Source organism: Scyliorhinus canicula, chromosome 1, assembly GCF_902713615.1.
Source record: "Scyliorhinus canicula chromosome 1, sScyCan1.1, whole genome shotgun sequence".
NCBI lineage: Eukaryota > Metazoa > Chordata > Chondrichthyes > Carcharhiniformes > Scyliorhinidae > Scyliorhinus > Scyliorhinus canicula.
The window spans coordinates 293,256,262-293,279,431 of NC_052146.1; the positions used below are offsets into that span (position 1 = coordinate 293,256,262).

At 41.2% G+C, this 23,170-nt stretch overlaps 1 protein-coding gene across 1 annotated transcript; it reads left to right on the plus strand.

The window, feature by feature from the left end:
* The first annotated feature begins 7,982 nt into the window (after positions 1 to 7,982).
* On the plus strand, positions 7,983 to 19,530 carry LOC119975641 (transmembrane protein 179-like). The gene is made up of 4 exons (XM_038815426.1): positions 7,983 to 8,386; positions 15,100 to 15,237; positions 16,532 to 16,610; positions 16,706 to 19,530. Exons 1-4 carry the CDS (start codon positions 8,076 to 8,078, stop codon positions 16,874 to 16,876), a joined length of 699 nt encoding a protein of 232 aa, XP_038671354.1. The 5' UTR covers positions 7,983 to 8,075; the 3' UTR covers positions 16,877 to 19,530.
* The last annotated feature ends 3,640 nt before the right edge of the window (positions 19,531 to 23,170 follow it).

Genomic DNA, 23,170 nt, shown 5'->3' on the forward strand with positions numbered 1-23,170 from the left:
TCAGATGTTTCAAATGTTCTGTCCATGTCTGGCTGAAAATTACCAGATCGTCAATGTATACCGCACAATTGGGTAATCCTGAAACAACTTTGTTAGTTAATCGTTCAAATGTTTGCTGGGGCGTTTTTCATGCCAAATGGCATAACTTTGAATTGGTATATACCATCTGGAGTCACAAAAGCTGAAATCTCCTTCGCCCTTTCGGATAAAGGTACCTGCCAGTAACCTGTAAGTAAATCCAGTTTGGAAATAAAAACTGATTGTCCCACTTTCTCAAGATGTGGAGATGCCGGCGTTGGTCTGGGGTGAGCACAGTAAGAAGTCTTACAACACCAGGTTAAAGTCCAACATGTTTGTTTCAAACACAAGCTTTCGGAGCACTGCTCCTTCCTCAGGTGAAGGAGCATCGCTCCGAAAGCTAGTGTTTGAAACAAACATGTTGGACTTTAACCTGGTGTTGTAAGCATTCTTACTGTGTCCACTTTCACAATGCAGTCCTCCAAACGTGGGACAGGATAAGAGTCCGTTCTTGTAACTACATTAACCTTTCTATAGTCCACACACAACCGTTGGGTACCATCTGGTTTTGGTATCATCACTATGGGTGAGCTCCATTGGCTGCAACCCACTTCAATTATGCTATTTTTAAGCATACTCTCAATCTCTTTGTTAACCTGTGCCAATTTTAACGGGTTAAGTCTGTATGGATGTTGTTTGATCGGAACATCATTTCCCACATCTACATCATGTATAGCCATTTTAGTACTTCCGAATTTATCTCCACAAACTTGCCCATGTAATATCAATAACTCTTTCAGGTCAGGTCGTTTTTGCTCTGGAAGGTAACTCACCAATTTATCCCAATTTTTAAGAACATCCTCATTTTCCAATTTAATTTGAGGTATGCCGAAATCACAGACATCTGGATTTGGTTCATCACTTTGAGTTAGAATCATTAAAACCTCCTCCTTTTGCTCTTCTTCCCTTTCAAAGTACCTTTTAAGCATATTCACATGGCACACTCAGTGATTCTTCCTTCTAACTGGTATTTTTACCATATAATTCACCTCACTTAATTTCCTTTCAATTTGATAAGGTAGGTTCACCTACCACTGGTAACAATACTAAAATTTTATCTCCACTGGCAAAACTACAATCTTTGGATTTCTTGTCCGCTACCCGTTTCATCACATTTTGTGCAACTTTTAAATGTTGTCTAGCTAATTCACCTGCTCTATTTCATCATTCCCTCAAATTTGACACACAATCCAATAATGTAATTTCTGATTTCTCACTCACCAATTTTTCCTTAATCAATTTAAGTGGTCCTCTTATCTCATGACCAAAAATTAGTTCAAAAGGACTAAATTTGGTTGACTCATTAGGAGCATCCCTAATTGCAAACAGTACGAATGGAATTCCTTTATCCCAATCCTCCTGATAATCTTGACAATAAGCCCTCAACATTGTCTTTTATGTCTGATGCCACTTTTCTAACGCTACCTGCGATTCTGGATGGTATGCAGTTGATTTAAATTGTTTTATTCCTAAGCTATCCATTACTTCTTTGAATAACCTTGAGGTAAAATTTGATCCTTGATCCGATTGTGTTTCTGTGGGTAGTCCATATGTCATAAAGAATTTAAGTAACTCCTCCACATTCTTTTTAGCTGTAACATGCTGGAATGGCCTCTGGAAACCTAGTAGACACATCCATTATCGTCAAACGATATTGATTCCCACTTTTCGTTTTAGGAAGCGGCCCTAGGCAATCAATTAGGACCCTTGTGAAAGGTTCCTCAAATGCTGGGATGGGTATTAAGGGTGCTGGTTTTATCACTGCTTGAGGTTTCCCTATCACTTGACATGTGTGACATGATTGACAAAATTTAACTACATCTTTATGTAGTCCAGACTAATAAAAATGTTTCTGGATTTTAGCTTGAGTTTTCCTTATTCCCAAATGACATCCCACTGGTACCTCATGTGCAACTCGCAACACCTCCTTTCTATACCGTACGGGCAATACTACTTGATGAACTTCTGCCCACTTTTCATCTGTCTGCCTACGTAAAGGTCTCCATTTTCTCATCAAGACATCACTTTCACGGTAATAACACCTCTGGTATACACTCAGATTCCTCTTCCGTGTATGCTTTCTGATACATCAGTTTTTTTTCGATATCTTTTTGTTGTAACTCCGCCAATTTTCCTGAACTAAAAATATCCGCCTCATCCTCCACCTGTTCTTATTCTTTTTCAACCATCTGATCAAAAATCGTTTCTGATAATTGAACATCATCTTCACTCTTTGATTTCTCCTCTTGTCTTAACCTGTGACTTTGCGACCTTGTTACGACACAGTCCAGAAAAATCCCAGGATATTCGTCCTTCAACGCTTCAGTTGTCTAATTTTCCACTGGCTTATCAACCACAGTAGGCATCATTCCCACCTGCGATCCAGCTATATCATTACCCAAGATAAACTGTATTCCTGGACAAGATAGATTCTCTATTACTCCTACTACCACTTCACCACTCTTCACTGGACTTTCCAACCTTACCTTAGATAATGGAACACTACTCCTCTCACCCTGAATTCCACATATTACCACCTTTTCTGGCAACATTCTTCCCAAACTACACAACTCCTCATCTCTTCCCATTAAATATTGACTAGCTCCCATATCTCTTAAAATTGTGACTTCTTTACCTACTCCTCCTGATACACATGAATAAACTTTACCCACACAAGTAAATTCTTTAAAGAGATCTGGCACCTTCTTATCAATTATCTCTTGATCAGGCTGTACATTCTTTTACACCTCTTTCGCTTCACTTGGGCTTTCCTTTACCACTTTAACAAACCCCACTGTCTTATCCTGTTTTACCACATCAGCCTTCCCAGTGCTTTTCTTCAACCACCAACACTGTGACTTTACATGGCCTAGTTTATTACAGTGAAAACATTTGAAACTTTTCATTTCTTTTCCACCCTCCTGGATTTATTTTTTAATCTGAGGTACACTCTCCTTATTGTCTCCCATCAGATTACCTTCACCGTTACCACTTAAGTATTTCTCATGTCCCCAGTTTCTATCCCTCACAGGCTGAAACTGATGTCGGAAACCAATCTTTGATTTATGAACTAATTCATAATCATCTGCCATTTCTGCTGCTAACCTTGCAGTTTTAACCCTCTGTTCTTCCACATGAATTCTCACTACATCAGGAATTGAATTTATAAACTCATCCAAAAGTATAATTTCTCTGACAGCTTCATACGTTTGGTCTATTTTCAAAGCCCTTATCCACCTATCAAAATTACTCTGTTTGAGCCTTTCAAACTCCATGTATGTTTGACCAAATTCCTTCCTTAAATTTCTAAACCTTTGTCTGTAGGCTTCAGGCACTAGTTCATTTGCACCCAAGATGGATTTTTTCACCTCCTCATACGTCTCAGATACCTCCTCCGGTATAGACGCAAACACTTCACTAGCTCTACCTACCGGCTTTGTTTGAATCAGTAATACCCACATTTCTTGTGGCCATTTCATTTGTTTACTTACCTTCTCAAATGAAATGAAAAACCTTCCACTTCCTTCCATCAAACCGTGGCAATGCTTGGACATATTTAAATAGATCCCCACCAAGCCTTCGACTATGACGTTCTTTCTCACTATCCTCATCACTATCCTCTAACTGCACGTTTCCCTTTACGTCTGCCAATTTTAACTGACTGTCTTGTTTCATGGCCATTTTCTGTAATTCAAACTCTCTCTTTTTCCCTTTCCTCTCTATCGCTTTATTTTTGTTGTGCTAGGGCTATTCTTTCTTTGTTTCTTTCTTTGCTCTCCTTTTCTTTTTCTCTCATTTCATATTCAAGCTGCTTTCATTCTTTTTCATGTTCAAGTTGCTTAATCTGTAACTGGATCTTTGCCATTTCTAATGAGTCAGACTGCATCTCAGGCAACTTTTTGCATTTCATCAGGTAATGTTAACTGCAACGTTTTTGCCAAATCTAATCTTTAGTCTCTGTCCATATGTTCTTATGTTAAAGGTGAAGGTGGGATTATTATTTAAACAATAAAATATTAAAGCATGCTGCTGTGCAGAGAGACCTGGATGTGCTAGTGCATGAGTCACAGAAAGTTGGTTTATAGGTGCAACAGGTGATTAAGAACGCAAATGGAATTTTGTCCTTCATTGCTAGAGGGATGGAGTTTAAGACTAAGGAGGTCATGTTGCAATTGTATACGGTGTTAGTGAGGCCACACCTGGAGGATTGTGTTCAGTTTTGGTCTCCTTACTTGAGAAAGGACATACTGGCACTGGAGGGTGTGCAGAGGAGATTCACGAGGTTAATCCCAGAGTTGAAGGGGTTGGATTACGAGGAGAGCTTGAGTAGACTGGGACTGTACTCGTTGGAATTTAGAAGGATGAGGGGGGATCTTATAGAAACATTTAAAATTATGAAGGGAATAGATATAATAGAATGCAGGCAGGTTGTTTCCACTGGCAGGTGAAAGCAGAACTAGGGGGCATAGCCTCAAAATAAGGGGAAGTAGATTTAGGACTGAGTTTAGGAGGAACTTCTTCACCCAAAGGGTTGTGAATCTATGGAATTCCTTGCCCAGTGAAGCAGTTGAGGCTCCTTCATTAAATGTTTTTACGGTAAAGATAGATAGTTTTTTTTAAAGAAAAAAGGGATTAAGGTTTATGGTGTTCGGGCCGGAAAGTGGAGCTGAGTCCACAAAAGATCAGCCATGATCTCATTGAATGGCGGAGCAGGCTCGAGGGGCCAGATGGCCTACTCCTGCTCCTAGTTCTTATGTTCTTATGTTCTTATAAGGTACTGCATGTGACCGTCTCCACCCCCCAAAAACGTCTGAGCCTCTGAAAGACCCATTATCCACAACATACAGCCCACTTAAACTAAAATACCACACCTGAAAAGCAACCACAACATGCTCACCCCTCACAGTCTTTAAGTTCACTAAGCCAATCCAATAGATAGACTTTGATCCCGAACAAGCCCCCCAATTGTTATGGGTCAGGGTTTAGAGAATCCCAAAGCGTATCATGGAGTTCACCTGACCCACAACTTTTAATAGGTTGTGGTATGGTGAGCACATGGCTCACTCTACAGGTGTGGTACAGCAGAAAATGGACCAGTGGTTTTTTAAAACAAAACAATGTTTATTCTATGAACTCAAGTTAACCTTTTTAAAACAAACAGTGAATATCTTAGCAACCAGTAAATCAAATACACCACCAAAGACTACAACACTAAGTAACCTGTGGGCTGTTCTTTTACACCCAAAAGTCTAAACAAACCTTCAAACAGGAACACATTAGGCTTACATTTAATACTGAGACCTTTTACAATTCTGAGTTCACCAAATGATCCGTAGATAGTCTTTGGATGGCAGAGATCAACAGCAGATGCAGCTCACTGAAAAACACAGACACACCCAAGCTTTCTCAAACTGAAACTAAAAAGCAGAAGTAGAGCTCAGCTCCACCCACACTGTGACATCACTCCAGTAAAATGAGCAGCTCCATTTCTTAAAGGTACATTTCTTAAAGGGTACTCTGACATGACAAATCCTAACCCCTCATAGCCTTTCACCTCTTTGCTTTATCTTACCTCTGCCTTAAAAATGTTCAAAGACTCCGCTTCCACCACCTTTTGAGGAAAAGGGTTCCAAAGACTTGAGACCCTCTGTCTTGAATGGGTGACCCTTTAGTTTTAAACAGTGTCCCCGGGTTCGAGATTCTCCAAAGAGAGGAAACATTCTCTCCACACCCACCCCTCAGATCTCATATGTCTTAATCAAGTCACCTCTGGGCGGCACGGGGATGCAGTGGTTAGCACTGCTGCCTCACAGCGCCGAGGACCCGGGTTCAATCCCGACCCGGGGCACTGTCCGTGTGGAGATTACACATTCTCCCCGTGTCAGCGTGGGCTTCACCCCCACAACACAAAAAGATGTGCAGGGTAGGTGAATTGGCCATGCTAAATTGCCCCTTAATTGGAAACAAAATTGGGCACTTTAAATTTATATTTTAAAAAATCAAGTCGCCTCTTACTCTTATAAACCCCATTGGATACAAGCCTCGCCTTCTAACCTTTCCTCATAAGACAACTCGCCCAATCCAGGTATTAGTTCAGTAAACCTTCTCTGAACTGCGTCCACTCAATTTACATTGTTTCTGAAGTAAACAGACCAATACTGTAGTACTTCAGATGTGGTCTCACTAGTGCCCTGTGTATCGAAAGCATCAGTTCCCTATTTTTGTATTCAATTCTCTTTCCAATAAATGAAAACATTCTATTAGCTTTCCTAATTACTTGCTGTACCTACAAACTAACCTTTTGCAAATCATGCACTCGGACATCCCGATCCCTCCATATCTCAGAGCTCTGTAATCTCTCAACATTTAGATAATAAATTTATTTTTTAGTCTTCGTGCCAAAAATTGACAATTTCATATTTTTCCACATCATACTCCATTTGTCAGATCTTTGCCACTCACTTAACGTATTTCTATCCCTCTGTGGCCTACTTTTGTCCTCTTCATAACTTACTTTCTTGCTTATTTTGTGTCATCAGCAAATTTAGCAACCATACTTCCAGTCTCTTCATCCAAGTAATTTATATAAATGGCAAAACGTTGAGGCCCCAGCACTGAGACCTGTGGCACACCACTTGTTATATTTTGCCAACCAGCAAATGACCCATTTACATCTACTCTCTGTTCACTGTTAGCTAGCCAATCTTCAATCTATCGCAATAATTAATTTAATAATCTTTATTGTCACAAGTAGGCTTACATTGCAATGAAGTTACTGTGAAAAGCCCCTAATCGCCACATTCCGGCGTCTGTTCGGATACACAGAGGGAGAATTCAGAATGTCCAAATTACCTAACAAGCACATCTTTCGTGACTTGTGGGAGGAAACCGGGGCACCTGGAGGAAACCCACACAGACACGGGGAAAACGTGCAGACTCCGCACAGACAGTGACCCAGCCGGGAATCGAACCTGGGACCCTGGCACTCTGAAGCCACAGTGCTAACCACTGTGCCACCACGTTGTCCTGTGTTAATATGTTAATCCCCTATACCGCAAGCTTTTATTTTCCACAATAACCTTTGATATTTACGGGAAATGGGACAAAGTTGGGTATTAGTGGATAGACTGCAGATCAGCCGTTGGTTGGTTGGCGGAAAGGACCCGAGGGGCTGAATGGCCACTTCCTGATGATATATACATGTGCATTTAAATGAGGGTGTACATGTCTCCTTCTGTTGCTATGCACTGCACCTTTTAATGAGTGTCTGAATGGCCTCCTCCTGTTGCCAGGTGCTGTGCCTTGAAGATACGTGCTGTGGCTTCAAATGAGGGTCTGCCTTGCCTCCTCCAGTTGCTATGCACTGTGTCTTTAAATTCGGGTCTGAATGGCCTCCTCTTGTTGCTATGCACTGCATCTTTAAATTCGGGTCTGAATGGCCTCCTCTTGTTGCTATGCACTGCATATTTAAATGCGGGTCTGAATGGCCTCCTCTTGTTGCTATGCACTGCATATTTAAATGCGGGTCTAAATGCCTTCCCCTGTTGCTGTGCACTGTATCTTTAAATTTGGGTATGACTGGCCTCCACCTGTTGCTATGCACTGTAAGAAGTATTACAACACCAGGTTAACGTCCAACAGATTTGTTTCAAACACTAACTTCACCTGAGCAAGGAGCAGTGCTCCGAAAGCTAGTATTTGAAACAAACCTGTTGGACTTTTACCTGATGTTGTCAGACTTCTTACTGTGCTCACCCCAGTCCAACGCCGGCATCGCCACATCATGGCTATGGACTGCGTCTTTAAATGATGGTCTGACTGGCCTCCACCTGTTGCCAGGTGCAGCGCCTTTAAATGAGGCCCCGCCCTTTTTCCTCCGCCCTCTTTTACCCGCTCCTATTTGAATGGCTCGAGCGGCTCCCCGCGCGCGCGAGCAGAGAGCGTTGAGCCGTTAAACGCGAGCGAGGGGGGCAGAAACGAGAAAGCGACCTCGGACGATGGGGCTTGGCAACCGGCTCCTGTTCTGCCAGTGCACCGCCTACCTGCTGGCCTTCGTGCTGTCGCTGTTCGCCGCTGTGCCGCTGGGCGAGGACCAGCACCAGCTGCGGGGCCGCTGCCTGCTGTACGGCGCGGGGCGCTGGCAGCCGGCGAACGGCAGCGGCTGTGTCCAGGCGCACTGCTTCCGCCTGCTGCGCTGGGGCCCGCCGGCCGCCTGCCGCTACAGCCTCTTGGTGGGCATCTTCAGCTGCGCCTACTCGGCGCTGCAGGGCTTCAGGAGCACCTACCTCCTCTGCAAGAGCTTCCAGGAGTAAGCACTGGGTCAACTTCGCTGGCTTATGGGCGTAAGGCTGGGCGTCCGCCCCCACTCAGAGGGTGTTGAATCTTTGGAATTCTCTGGCAGCCCCAGAGGCTGAGTGCGCTCCAGGCCTGGACATCCAGGGATAGTGTGGTGGATTGGCCATGCTAAATTGCCCTTAGTGTCCAAAAAAATGCCCTTAGTGTTGGGTGGGGTTACTGGGTTATGGGGATAGGGTGGAAGTGTTGACCTTGGGTAGGATGCTCTTTCCAAGAGCCGGTGCAAACTCGATGGGCCGAATGGCCTCCTGCACTGTAAATTCTATGTAAAACAGCGTGGAGGTAGAAGACCAGCCCTGTCCTTTGGCAGGGTTTAGGCTTCCCGCTGGCGAGGCCAGCATTTGATAGCCCATCCCCGATCACCCTTGAGATGGTGAGCTGCTGTGGCCCATGTGGTGTAGGAGTGCCCGCCGGGCTGTTTGGAAGGAACCGAATGGTAGCGTGGGGTCAAGGGATGGAATGTTCCCTGTTTCTAACCCCCGATTTGCAATATTTGTGGGCAGCACAGTGGTTAGCACTGTTGCTTAACAGCTCCAAGGCCCCAGGTTTGATTCCTGACTTGAGTCACTGTCTGTGCGGAGTCTGCATGTTCTCCCTGTGTCTGTGTGGGTTTCTTCCATGAGCTCCGGTTTCCTCCCACAATTCCAGAAAGACGAGGTGTTAGGTAATTTGGACATTCTGAATTCTCCCTCGGTGTACCTGAACAGGTGCCAGAGTGTGGCAACTAGGGAATTTTCACCGTAACTTCATTATAGTGTTGCTGTAAGCCTACTTGTGACAACGATTATTATACGACTTCTATTCTGACCCTGTTGGTCGATGGGAGTCCAATTTTGAATTTGGTGCTGCATTTATTCTGAAATTGCGAAGTGTGGTTTGCTTGCTGGCAAACCTGAACAAAATGATCCCCAAATTTGTGAGCTTGGTTTGGGATTTCTTCATGGATTTTGCTGAAATTTAGGCTGGAGGGAGTTAGCAGTGGAATTGTTACGTATGTTAGGAGAATTATTGACTTTTTAATATGGGGAGGAGCATAACTGTGACTTGCAGATGACTTGGGAGGGTTATGCTATGATATTTGCTCACAAGGTTGGAGTTGAAACTGATTTTTTCCTGGAGGGAGTGCATCATAGATTTAGAATTATACTAGATTTCAAAGGATTAAATTAGGAGAGATTACACAAATTGCATTTGTATTTCCTAGAATTGAGGTTTCCAAGATTATTAACGCATGCAAAGTTTCTCCCTATTTACCCCATTTCTCAGGTTGTGGACTTCAGGGAACATGGTCTAAAAATTAGCCAAATCTTTAAGAAGTAAAATTGGGAATCATGCCTATAAACAGAGTTTGGAACTAAAGTTTGGTACTTTTCCACAAATTTCAATTGATGCTGGATTATTGTTAATTTGAAACCTGTATGAAACGATATAGGGGAAAGATAGATATGTGGAGTTGGGTTGCCGATCTCATGATCTCATTAAATATTGGAACAGATTTGAGGGGCTAATTGATCTACCCATGTTTCTGCTATTTGTGTCAATGTTTCCTGATCTGATGTATAATTGACCAGTGCTTCAAAACTACACTGTTAGCTGCAACCAGCCCTGAATGCATAATTGTCACATCTAGCCAAAGAATAATTTGAAAAATAGATAACATACTTAACAGTCCTTTGATATTTCATATGCATGTTTGAGACTTAGAATCCTTATACAGACGTCAAAAGCTTATGGAAGAACTTCAGTTAATTTACTATGAAATATGAGTGATGAGTCAAGGAGAGGGAGTTTGAATCTCACTAAGCTATGGTTAGCATTTAGTTCGGATTTGTTAAAGGTAAAATGTTTATTTCAAAGAAAAAAAATATGAAAAAGGATGACTGCTTTATTTGTGAATTAATATTGAATGGTCTAAGTAATATATTTTAAAAACTAGCTGAAATGTCATCAGTTTTGAGTGCTCCTGGTGACTGGAAATGGGGAAGTGTGATCAGGATGAATCTTCTGGGATATATTTCGCCTGAATCTGCTTGTCATGATATGTTTGTGCAATTTATTGCATGTTCTTAATTTAGATAAAATTTCAGCTATGTGCAGGAAACCAACTAACTTTGATACTGTGGAAAAAAAAAATGCTGGAAATACTCATCCAGTGGAGTGAGATCCGTGACCTTTTATCAGATCTCTATTTCTGGTTCTACTTGGCATTCAATTAGGTATGTAAGGGAGCGATACTTGCTAAATGATTATTCAGTGAATGAGAAGAATATCTATTACAGTAGTCCCCCGTTATACCGCGCCCCGCAATACCGCGGTTCGCGATATACGGCGGGGGTGCTTATGGACCCCAACGTTTTTCACTCTTTTTGAAACAACACCTTTTTAAGCCGGTGAACTTGTTTGTCATTCCGATTAGCCGCGATGATTAGCCCGATTAGCGGCGATAAATAGCCGTGATGATTTGTAATTAAAGCGTATAAATACAAAATGCCTAAGCGCAAGTCTTACACAGTAAAGGAAAAGATAAATTTGATAGACCGTATTAGAAACGGCGAAACAAAGGCAAAATTATCCAGAGAGACTGGTGTGCCAGAGTCAACCCTCCATGGGTGGGAGAAAGATGAGGACAGTTTGAGAACTTATGTTGAGACAGTTTCTGAGAGTGAAGGGCTTGCCAGGAAAAAGGCAAGGACCGCTAGTGACATTAACTTGGAGAAGGCTGTGTTCGCCTGACTTCTATAGGGACAGACTTTTTCATGTGATTTAAATGATTTTTTAAAATATGCTTGTAAGTGCTATTTTATGTATTATTGTATATATTTTTGAGTGGTATTTTTTAATAAATTTAAAACTTGAAAGAACTTTGATGTTTTTTATTTAAAACACCCTTCCATTCTTACATTGTAAGGCTATTACATCCACAATACCTGAAACTACCCTGATAGATTCACTTGTAATTATTCTTTCCCGCAGCAGAAAATTATCTGGCCATATGTTGCTCTTTCAAAATTTTCATAGGCTATCCGCGGCTCGGATGCAACGCGGGTGGCTGTCTTGGACCCCAACACCCGCGTTATAACGGGGGCCTACTGTACTATCAAAGATGTGCAGGTTAGATGGGGTTGCGGGGGTGGGGCAGGAGAGTGGGCCTGGGTAGGCTGCGCTTTCAGTGGATCGGAGCAGAATTGATGGGCTGAATAGCAGCCTCCTGCACTGTGGAAATTCTATGAAATAGAGATATGGTCTTGGAGAATAAGCTTAAATGTAATTTAAACTATCATAGGGCAGACAGAGAGAGGTTGTTACCGTTTGTTGGGGACTAAATCTAGGGGCCATAAACTGAAGATAATCACTAATAAATCCAAAACTGAATTCGGCGAGAAACATCTTTTACCCAAAATAATGGTTAGAATGTAGAACCCTCGAGCAGAAATATCTGAGGCGATTGACATGGATAACTTTCAGGGGGATGTTAGTTAAACACAGGTGAAAAGATTAGAAGGATGTGCAGCGGTGGGAAGGCGCTTGTGTCAAGCTTAAATACACCAGTTGGGTGGAATGGCCTGTTTCTGGAAAAAAAAACCTTTGTAATGCAATGGGAGGACACGATTGGCTTCTCTTTTGCCAGATTGTATAGTCCAAAGCCATTTATTTTGCTTCGAACAGAGTGTAATGTTCAAAGGCTTGGTATCCTCGTTCTGAACTATTAATGTGCTAAGAAAATCACAAGGTTTGGGCTTGCCAGATATTTTCTTTTTGTTAGCATTGTTTCCGTATCTGGACATGTAGCCAAATATCAGAGAACCACTGGCTACCAGCAGAAGATAGATCAGAGTTGGTGCCAAATGGCTATTGAATTGTTTATCATGTGTAGATGTGACACTACTTCTTGTATTATCTTTTACTTTGAATACAATTTGATGATTGTAACTGCCAACTGCAGTAAACCACCAATTTGAAGTGGAGGTAGCAGCTAGGGTAAATAACTCCATTCTGAGGAATTTCGATATTCAAAGGTAGGGTGTGCAAGTTAACTGGGAAAACTAGGAGGTGACTCAGTTGTCGTACTCTGCAGATGATTTCATATCAATTTGTGATCATGTTCTGAGAACTGTTAATAACTATTTGCTTGTTCACCAGCAGACTGTAAGTGTGTGTGTGTGTAGGTGGTGCAGTGATTAGCTCTGCTGCCTAACGGCACTGAGGTCCCAGGTTCGATCCCGGCCCTGGGTAATAGTCCGTGTGGATTTTGCACATTCTCCCCGTGTTTGCGTGGATTTCACCGTCACAACCCTAAGATGTGCAGGGTAGGTGGATTGGCCATGCTAAATTGCCCCTTAGTTGGAAAAAAATGAATTGGGTACCAAACTTTAAATAAAGTTTAAAAAAGTGTGTCAGAATGATCAGGCCAATTCTCAACAGTCAGTTGTCAGACATGAGACTTTTAGCTGGGTTAGAAAGATGGAGTCTTGGCACGGCTCTGGGTCACTGTCCGTGTGGAGTTTGCGCATTCTCCCCATGTTTGCGTGGGTATCACTCCCACAACCCAAAGGTGTGCAGGGTAGATTGGCCATGCTAAATTGTCCCTTAATTCGAAAAAAATTAATTGAGCACTCAAAAATTTTTTTAAAAACGAAGACGGAGTCCCTTCTAAGCTGTGCAGATTCACTCTTTTGGAATTTGATCTGATCTCCAAAATGGGGCTTGGGAGGAAAAGAGAATGCTTGAGGAAAAGTTAGAGTAGAGTAAGTTGAAGAAAATCGTGTGTAGAGGGGGGTAAAGGTGAGGCTTGCAGAATTTGTAATTTAAGTATGTTTGCGCTGCAAGGCTAATGTAGCTACAGTAGTTGTAAAAGCACTTGTTTGTTACAGCTTTATAAATTAATGCCTGGTTTCTGAGCTAAAAATGAATGATTGATTAAAGGCGACATTACATTCCTGAATCTGGAATGCAACGCTGAGTACTGATGACAGATTAGTACTTAGCCTATCAGAAAGGATTAGTAATTTAAACGATCATATGTTCAGTGATTCAAATTTGTCAGGCTAAATATAACTTCCTCAGGAGGAGACTTTAGGATTAGAAGAAAACATCAGGATTAATTAGAAATACAATTAAATGATGAATGAAAAGTAGATGCACCATAGAAAGCATCCTATCAGGCTGCATTACAGCCTGGCATGGCAACTGCTTGGCCCAAGACTGCAAGAAACTTCAGAGAGTCGTCATCACAGGAACCTGCTTCCCATCCAGTGACTCTGTCTACACCTGCCGCTGCCTGGGGAAAGCGGGCAGCATAGTCCAAGAACCCTCACACCCAGCTTCCTCATTCTTCCAACTTCTTCCATCGGGCAGGAGATACAAAGGTCGAGAACACGCACGAGGGCTGACGGGCCTGTTCTGTGCTGTACTGTTCTATCTTTAACAGATTCAAAAACAGCTTTTTCCCCGCTGTTACCAGCCTCCTAAACAACCCTCTTATGGACTGACCTGATTAATACTACACTCCTGTATGCTTCACCTGATGCCGGTGTTTATGTAGTTGCATTGTGTACCTTGTGTTGCCCTTTTATGTATTTTCTTTTTATTTTATTTTCATGTACTAAATGATCGGTTTGAGCTGCTCGCAGAAAAATACTTTTCACTACCTCGGTACACTTGACAATAAATAAATCCAAATACACGTAAAGGGATCTTGAGAAGTCCTTATGAAAACCAGCAGGAATCACAGAAGTTAGATGTTGAAGGCTGAGTAGAGTTTTTGAAGTACAAGGAATGACTAAAGTAATGGAAACTATTAATTGTGCAAACATTAACTGAGGGTAATGCTGAGAGCAAATATGATTTTAATTTATGCAGGACAAAGTTTGAGTTCTCAAAGTGATGGCACAGAAATGTAATAGAAAAATAGCAGTTATCTCCACCAGAACTCCCAAACAAAAACTGGTCAAAATTTGATTGTAATTTACTGTCTCAGGATTCCAACTTGTGTAAAGATTCCAACTTGTGTAGATGCTTGTTAAGTTTGTTATGCTGGAGTTGTTTGCTGAATAAAGTTCTAAGCGAGTCAGTGAATGATTTGAGCTTGTTTACGAGGGCTGAATATGTGGAACGGAGGATAGCTATCAAATGGAAATACGTGGAAGAAGTACAAACTGGTAGCGCACAGTGGGGAAAAGTAACCCAGTGCAGATGGAATGCATCCCAGGGAAGGAAAGGTTCTGGCAACAATCTTGCAACTCTATTTGGACATGGGATATGGGAGTAATGTTAGAGGACTGTCAGGTTTGCAAATGCTAAAAGCTCTGATCAAACAGAGGAATGGGTGAGTGCAAGCCAGTCAGCCTAACTGGTGGTGGGGAAGCTTAGATTAATTTGATTTAGTTATAGCTATTTTTTTTTCAATTAAGGGGCGATTCAGCGTGGCCAATCCACCTATCCTTCACCTCTTTGGGTTGTGGGGGTGAGACCCATGCAGACTCGGGGAGAATGTGCAAACTCCACATGGACAGTGACCCGGGGCCGGGATTGAACTCGTGTCCTGGGTGCTGTGAGGCAGCAGTACTAACCACTGCACCACCGTGCCGCCCTTGACTATGGCTATCTCGATGAGTATCAGTATATGCCATCTTTTAATTTCTGATTTTTACTCTCTTTAAATTATAGATCACTCTTTTCAGAATTTGTAAGCATGCTTCTTAGCTGCACCATTGCTTTGCTGATGCTGGTTGCCAGTGCCACAGTGAGTGATGGCCTTAATATATGGTGCAACTCTGTCACAAACAAGGGTAACATGACAATCAGGTATGAGACATATTGATGGGAATCTGTATGCAGAATATGTAAGTAAGGACAAAATATAAGTTACATGCATATATAATTGACCCCTTCCCTCTAACTTTTCTCTTCACCTGAAGACTTTACTTGATCATGAATCTCCATGTCCCATGCTTGCGAGATCAACTATAAATAAATACATGCAACTGAATTTAATTTAACACTTACGGTTGCAATGATTAACTGTATCCCAGATGATTTTTGTTTCTTTCCTAGTCACTATATTGCTTAGAATGTTGCATGGTGCCTTTTGAGCACTATGTTTGAGCCACTGATCCAATGTACTTTGAATTTCCATTAAATGCAGTAGCTACCTTCCAGGACCGTTTCACCCAGTGAATTTGGCCTGATGTTCAAAAGACATTAGTTCAGTTTTAGAATTGATGGGAGGTTGGTCTAGTGAGTTTTGCCATCCCATGTCAAAGGTTTTCCCACATGGGCAGCCTTTGGTTTGACCTTTTTTCCACTTTGGAGGAGGCAGAAGCTTTATTGTCTAAACTATTCAAAATTGCCTACTCGTTCAAGTCGGAGCCAAAGGTTTACACATATGTTGGGCACGGTAGCCTGAGCGCTATCATTTTCAAACTTGCATTGCCACTCAGCTGCATTCAATGCCATATCTGTGGCAAATTTGGATGCTTTTGTTAAACGTGTTGGTCCAGATTCAAAATTGGGTCTGCTGAGGAGTCAAAAATTGTAGGTGTCACTTCTTGGGCTGTTCCTTGGATTAGAACCTTTTGAGTGAGGGATTAGATTGTACAAATACACAGTTCTGGTTCCAGGGCAGCACAGTAGCACAAGTGACAAGCACTGTGGCTTCACAGCGCCAGGATCCCAGGTTCGATTCCCCGCTGGGTCACTGTCTGTGCAGAGTCTGCACATTCTCTCTGTGTCTACGTGGATTTGCTCCGGTTTCCTGCCACCGTCCAAAGACGTGCAGGTTAGGTGGATTGGCCATAATAAATTGCACTTAGTGTCCAAAAGGTTAGGAGGGGTTATGGGGATAAGGTGGAAGTAAGAACTTAAGTGGGTTGGTGCAGACTCAATGTGCCGAATGGCCTCCTGCACTGTATGTTCTATGTTTATTGTAATCTCGAACAAGGAGCCCAGGCCCACTCATATCTGGGGTTATATCTGTATTTTTCTTTGATACTTGTTGCCTTAAGTTTAAGTGAATATATCTCTTTTTAAATGGAATGCTTTTATCCCTGTTCCTTTTATAAAGCTAGTTAATGTTAGGCAATTTACTTTATTATTGCAGCTGCAGAGATGCCCAGGAAGAGCCTCTTAATCTGAATGAGGTTCCTACTTTGTTCTATGATCACTTTGGTACTGCACAGGTAAACAAGCTGTAGCAGTTGTGTTTATTGAAATTAATAAGAAAACTAGTGTGGTTTAACCATCAGTAACCTTTTGCTTGCTATTTATTTTTCAGTTTGGCCTCTGGTGCGCTTGGATCGTGTGGATTGTATTGGCAATACTTGCTTTCTTGAAAATTTCTCACAGTCGCTGCAAAGATGACTTTTCTGTACAGTACAAAGAGACACTTCTAAGCCAGCAACCCCATGGATATTTTCGGAGACAAGTGGGCAGTGTGTTCATCTAATCAAATGGAGTATAATTCATTGCAACTCACTAGTATAAAAAGTTGGATCAGTAAAATGTCTTGTGACTGATTATCATGGTTCCAACCTCTACCCCATGCCCTGAGGATGAATCTATCTACAGCTTAACCCTGTAAAAAAAAAAAAAAAAAAAAAAAAAAATTTCATTTACTGGCAGAAATCAATATTTCTTTTGGTCCAATTTTATTCCTGTTTAGTAAACTGATATTTTGCTGAATGCTTAAGGAATCCAAATGAGCTGAGCCAGTGCAAATTATCTAACAATTTATTTTTGTATGCTTAAGTGCAGCTTCAGTATGTTTTCTGTTCACTTACAACATGTCAGTGAGAAATTGCTACAGTATTGAGACACTGCCTATACAATGTCTAAAATTATGGAATCGCAGCATATAGTTGAATTTTCAGGTTTTTTTGTTCTTTGAAGTGAGCATACTTATCCCCATTGCTAATTTATTATTGTTTGAGAATTCTTTTTTTAGAACATCTGTTATTTAACTCGTTGATTTTTGTTTTGGCGTCAGTAGTTTTTGGGGTTGGAGTTGATGATATTGCCTAAAAAGATGGTTTTCCTGCAGTATAGCTACAGTTAATACTAGGGTTATTGGAAGATCGTTGACCCTTTAAATATAATCTGTTTCATAATAATAGTGTGTGTGTGTGTAACTAAGCATTCAATTATTATTTAATGAAATCAGATTGTCCATGATGCAAAATCTGGTTGAGATCGGATCTCCTTTTAAGATGCCAAATTAGATCAACTTTTGGTTCATATTGAACTAATGAACTCTGACAGAAAACAGGTTCCGTGCTAACTTCATTTCCAGCAAGCACATGTAAAATAATGTGTGGTAAATGCTTGCAGCTTTAAAAAGTTGTCTAGAATTTAATGATAGGGTATTCACAGAATGAAACAAAATGACTGGTGTTTGAGAAAGATGGAAACTTAACATCTGGTTAATTTTCACGGTGTATCAATGAGGATGGCCAATTCAAACTGGAGTTGAATGCCATTAACTGCCTTTAACTAATTTCATAGAGCAATAATTGATTGTAAAAATGTCCTCCCCACTTGTCTCTTTCCCTATTGAAGTCATGCTTTCTGAGATTGAGTAAAGCAAAACTTGAATTTGTGTTGAATTTGGGAATATTCAGGATAATTTGCGTATTATAACAAAATTGGTCTGTTAGGTTTCTTTCAGAAGCTGCACATGGAACTGTTCACTTGCAGCAAGTGCATCTGATCTCATCATTCAGCTTTCTGGTCATGGTTTGATTCATTTAGACTTCCATTAGTATTCATTCTACTGATGTCAAAGTTTTTGGCGTTTAGTTTTACCAAGTCTGTTTCTTAACTGTTGATGGGGATAGAATTTTGGTATCAATCCTAGTAATTATTCTGCTTCAATCAACATTTCCCTTTTGTAGCCTAAAATCTTCAGTGACTTATTCACATTCAGCACATCCCTAGGATCAGTTAGCTTTCCCAAGTGGCTTACCAAATGGTGCTAAGTTTTTCCCAAAAAGTCCACTTTGTTCCAAGGTTTCTAACTGTAGATTGTGCATTTGCTAATCTGCGCACTCTTCCAAACCTTTGGGATGGCTATCTGTGTATAGGAATTTAGCTGACATGAGTTTGAGAAAATGTTCTCAAAACAGGTTTGCAAGACCCTATTTACTTGCTGCAGATAAATCAAAAGCACCATCAATGTGCAAATTGGAAGAAATTCATTGTTCAGCTCAGAACTGTGTGACTTTCACAATTCATCTGTTCAAACAATCTGTGGCATTCTAGACTCTAAAATATTTAACCATAATATAATGGAGTTCATTATGTACAGATAGTCCCACATGGCACTTTAATGTCATCCTTCCACAGAGATGTCCCGTCCCCCCCAGCACCCTATGGCCAATGTGATGTATTGCTCTGCATCAGCCGTAATCTTGGCTTCTACCATTGTGTATCCTCATCCCCATGTATTCCATTTCCTTCTCAAAGGTCGAAGCTTAAACCACATAAATTTATTTCGAACTGATCTCGTGCCACAGCAGACCCACTTTATGGGCCGTTCTGTGTTGCTTCCAGATATTGATATTTTCCCTTTGCTGCAGTAACCAGAATTGAACACCATACAGAAAATACAGCTCCACCAGAGCATTACATTCTTCAACAATTAATGGTTGAAACTGTTAAGCTACTAGTTTGACAGCATAGTTTAGCATTGCTTGCAGTGGCTGGATATGGATCGTGCTGACTCTTGTCATTTGCAGAACTCCTTAAAGTTAATTCTTTCAAGTCAGTGGTGACAAAGCTGGCCCACCAACTGATAGCAAAAGGAGAAAAACACAAATGTACAGATTGAGCCTCGGAGATTCATTGAGATTGTTGCCAGGTGCAACCATGTAAAATGCTGCCAAAGTGGATTGGCCTGTTTGAAAGACAGTGCAGTGAACTGGATTGGTGTAGTGTAAACTGAACACTAATTGTGTTTTGACCACTTATCGATAGATACTGTGAAAGTTGTGCTGTTTTAATGTAATTCTGCAGCACAACTAATGATGAAATATTTAAACTGGCTCCTAATTGTCACACATTTAAAAGATTTAACGAAACACCAATAAAGGAATTTACTAACAACTCCTGTTCCAACGCTTGTTCTTTTTGCCATATGTAGCCAACTTTTTCAGAATGAAATAGAACATGGAACAGTGCAGGCCCTTCGGCCCATGTAAGTCTTAGCAATGTGAACATTTTCTATTGTACTTTTAAAAAAAAAAAAAAAATTTTTTATTCAAGTTTATCAATAACAAATTTTCTCCCCACAATTTAAAACAAACAAGGCGTGTTTCCGACCACACTCTACCCCTTCGCCAGGAAGTCGAGAAAGGGCTGCCACCGCCGAAAGAACCCCTGTACCGACCCCCTCAGAGCAAACTTCATCCTCTCCAACTTGATGAACTATTGTACTTTAACTAACAAAAAATGTTATTTGCATTCAACCTAGGGCAGGGGTGGGATAACTTTTCCGTGCAAGGGCCACATTCAGAAATTCACAATTTTAAAGGGCCGCATAGTATATTAAGTAAAATAATTAATATTTAAAATAGCCAAAATAAAAGGTTTTTAAAGAAAAAAAAAGCAATTAATTTTTATTAATTAATATTTTAAAGTAGAAACTTCACATGAAACACATGTTGTGCCGAGCAATGATCACCCTGATCAAGTCAACGTATCCACCCTATACCAGTAACCCGACAGCCCCCCCCCCCCCCCCCCCCCCCATTAACCTTAAAATTAAAAACATTTTTTTTTTTAATGACTTGATCTTGGTGGGCCGCATAAAGACCTTTGGCGGGCCGCATGCGGCCCGCGGGCCGTAGTTTGCCCACCCCTGACCTAGGGCCATACAAACAGGACTATGGGTGTAGGCAACATGGACCAAATGCAATGATTGATTATTAACAAGTTTGTAAATTAGTTGAACTTTATTTCAAATAAACATGAAGGTAGAATTTAATTCCATTTCTATGGGGGTCCATATAAAATTTTTAAATAAAATCCCAAAATCCACATCCAACATTAAATATAATCAAGTTACATATCTGGGGAAAGAAACCATGCCAAATAATACATGGACTTGGAAACAATGCTTTCATTCTTCCATTCAGTGAATTTATGGTTTTTACCCAATTTTCAATATTCAGATGTAAGCTTATATATTTAATAAATTTAATGTATCCAATTATTTTTTTTCAATTAAGGGGCAATTTAGCACGGCCAATCCACCTGCCCTGCACATCTTTGGGCATGAAACCCACGCAAACATGGAGAATGTGCAAACTCCACACGGACAGTGACCCAGAGCCGGGATCGAACCTGGGTCCTTGGCGCTGTGAGGCAACAGGGCTAACCCACTGTGCCACCGTGCTGCCCCTACATATATTCACTTCTAAACACTACTCAAACAGAACAATCAAAAAAAATAAAAATTTATAGCACATGTATGCTTTCTAATACTCAATTTGTAACTGCTTGATTTTTTTCTCTTTGAAAATTTTACAGCTGTTGTCAAGAAACTAGTTTTACTTGAATGTTAGGTAAATTTGTATTTGTCCATTAGCATGTTAACAGTGTGGAAACCACTTCGGGATTCTTTATACAAATAAATGACAATGTAGCTGTTAAAACAATTCATTCTATGTGTCACTCAATAGGTCACAAAAACCTAAAGTGCCCCCCAGCCCAAATGATTTCCCCACCCTGTTAAGAACATAAGAACGAGGAGCAGGAGTAGGCTATCTGGCCCCTCGAGCCTGCTCCGCCATTCAGTGAGATCATGGCTGATCTTTTGTGGACTCGGCTCCACTTTCTGACCCGAACACCATAACCCTTAATCCCTTTATTCTTCAAAAAACTATCTTTATCTTAAAAACATTTATTGAAGGAGCCTCAACTGCTTCACTGGGCAGGGAATTCCATAGATTCATAACCCTTTGGGTGAAGAAGTTCCTCCTAAACTCAGTCCTAAATGTACTTCCCCTTATTTTGAGGCTATGCCCCCTAGTTCTGCTTTCACCCGCCAGTGGAAACGACCTGCCCGCATCTATCCTATCTATTCCCTTCATAATTTTATGTTTCTATAAGATCCTTCTAAATTCCAATGAGTACAGTCCCAGTCTATTCCACCTCTCCTCGTAATCCAACCCCCTCAACTCTGGGATTAACCTAGTGAATCTCCTCTGCACACTCTCCAGTGCCAGTATGTCCTTTCTCGGGTAAGGAGACCAAAACAGAACACAATGCTCCAGGTGTGGCCTCACTAACACCTTATACAATTGCAGCATAACCTCCCTAGTCTTAAACTCCATCCCTCTAGCAATGAAGGACAAAATCCATTTGTCATCTTATTCACCTGTGGCACCTGCAAACCAACTTTTTGCGACTCATGCACTAGTACACCCAGGTCTCTGCACAGCAGCATGTTTTAATGTTTTATCATTTAAATAATAATCCCTTTTGCTGTTATTCCTACCAAAATGGATAGCCACACAGTTGTCAACATTGTATTCCATCTGCCAGACCCTAGCCCATTCACTTAACCTACCCAAATCCCTCTGCCGTCTTCCGGTATCGTCTGTACTTTTTGCTTTACCGCTCATCTTAGTTAAGTATTTATTTCTATGTTTTAAGATGTTATATTTACTTGTGTTGTTTGCCATAGTTGTGCATGCTTAAATTTTGTCTAGTTCCTCTGAAACGGCTTCATCAAAATTTTGAAATTGGTATCGACACCTATCCCCAGGTCATGCCATAGCTGCTGTTTTTCCCCCAGTTCTTGAGCCACATCCAGATTTTACTAATTGACTTGAGCTTCTGCAGTAGCCTTTCATGTGCAATTTAATGATTCGCATTAGCATAGGAGCAAGTGTAAACCAAAAGTCTTTTCAGCCATGCAATGAGATCACAACAGATTTGTCCATGCTCCATAAACTATTTGGATAAAAAAACATCAAAATTAACAGTTGAGCTATCAGTTGCTATATGCAGAAAAGCACAGTTATTTATGCATTTTTCATGCATTAATTTACTTATTGCAGATCTGGCTACATGGAAGATCAATTGCAGGTAAATCTGAGCTGACAGTTTCCATGGTTGTGGAGTTTCAAATCTGTGCATCTACCAGTTGTGGGAAACCATAGATTTGTAATGTGTTAGGCACACTCGAGGCTTGGAATGTCTATCGTGTGTGAAAACAAAATTTAGGCTCTTAGAAGTCAACAGCAATGTCTCCCACAGAATAAATGTCCTGAGGACATGAAAGGGAAAGGTAAATGTCTCCACAGTCCTGGAGGACCATAGGCTGTGTCATAATATACACCAGTATATGATGGTGCAGAGTCGCACACTGACTGACACACTGCAAGACCAATCAACACACACAACACAGCAGCCAATCACCAGTTAGGGCATGGTCACTATACAGCCAGAGGGCACTAGTTTTCCCGCTCATTCGGGATGCAGCCTCTGAGACAGACCGAGCCCGCAGTCAGTAGCACAAACATCCACCATGTGCTAGCAGTATAGGCTGGTCAGTTTAGGCATAGGTCTTCAATCAATCTAACATAGTGTCGACCACAGTGCAAGTATGTTTAACAGCTCTTAGTTAAATAAAATAGAGTTGTACTATTACAAGTGTTGGTAGCCTGTCTATGTTACTGCTAAGGTAAACGCAGTCTCCACAGATCCAGAGTACCCAACACATCAGGCTGTCCCATGC

Excerpts from the sequence above, each read along its gene's own strand:
- LOC119975641 (XM_038815426.1), top strand. The coding sequence starts at position 8,076 with ATGGGGCTTGGCAACCGGCTCCTGTTCTGCCAGTGCACCGCCTACCTG. Across the intron at positions 8,387-15,099 it reads CTCTGCAAGAGCTTCCAGGA|ATCACTCTTTTCAGAATTTG; the intron begins GTAAGCACTGGG and ends TTTAAATTATAG. Across the intron at positions 16,611-16,705 it reads ATCACTTTGGTACTGCACAG|TTTGGCCTCTGGTGCGCTTG; the intron begins GTAAACAAGCTG and ends TTTATTTTTCAG.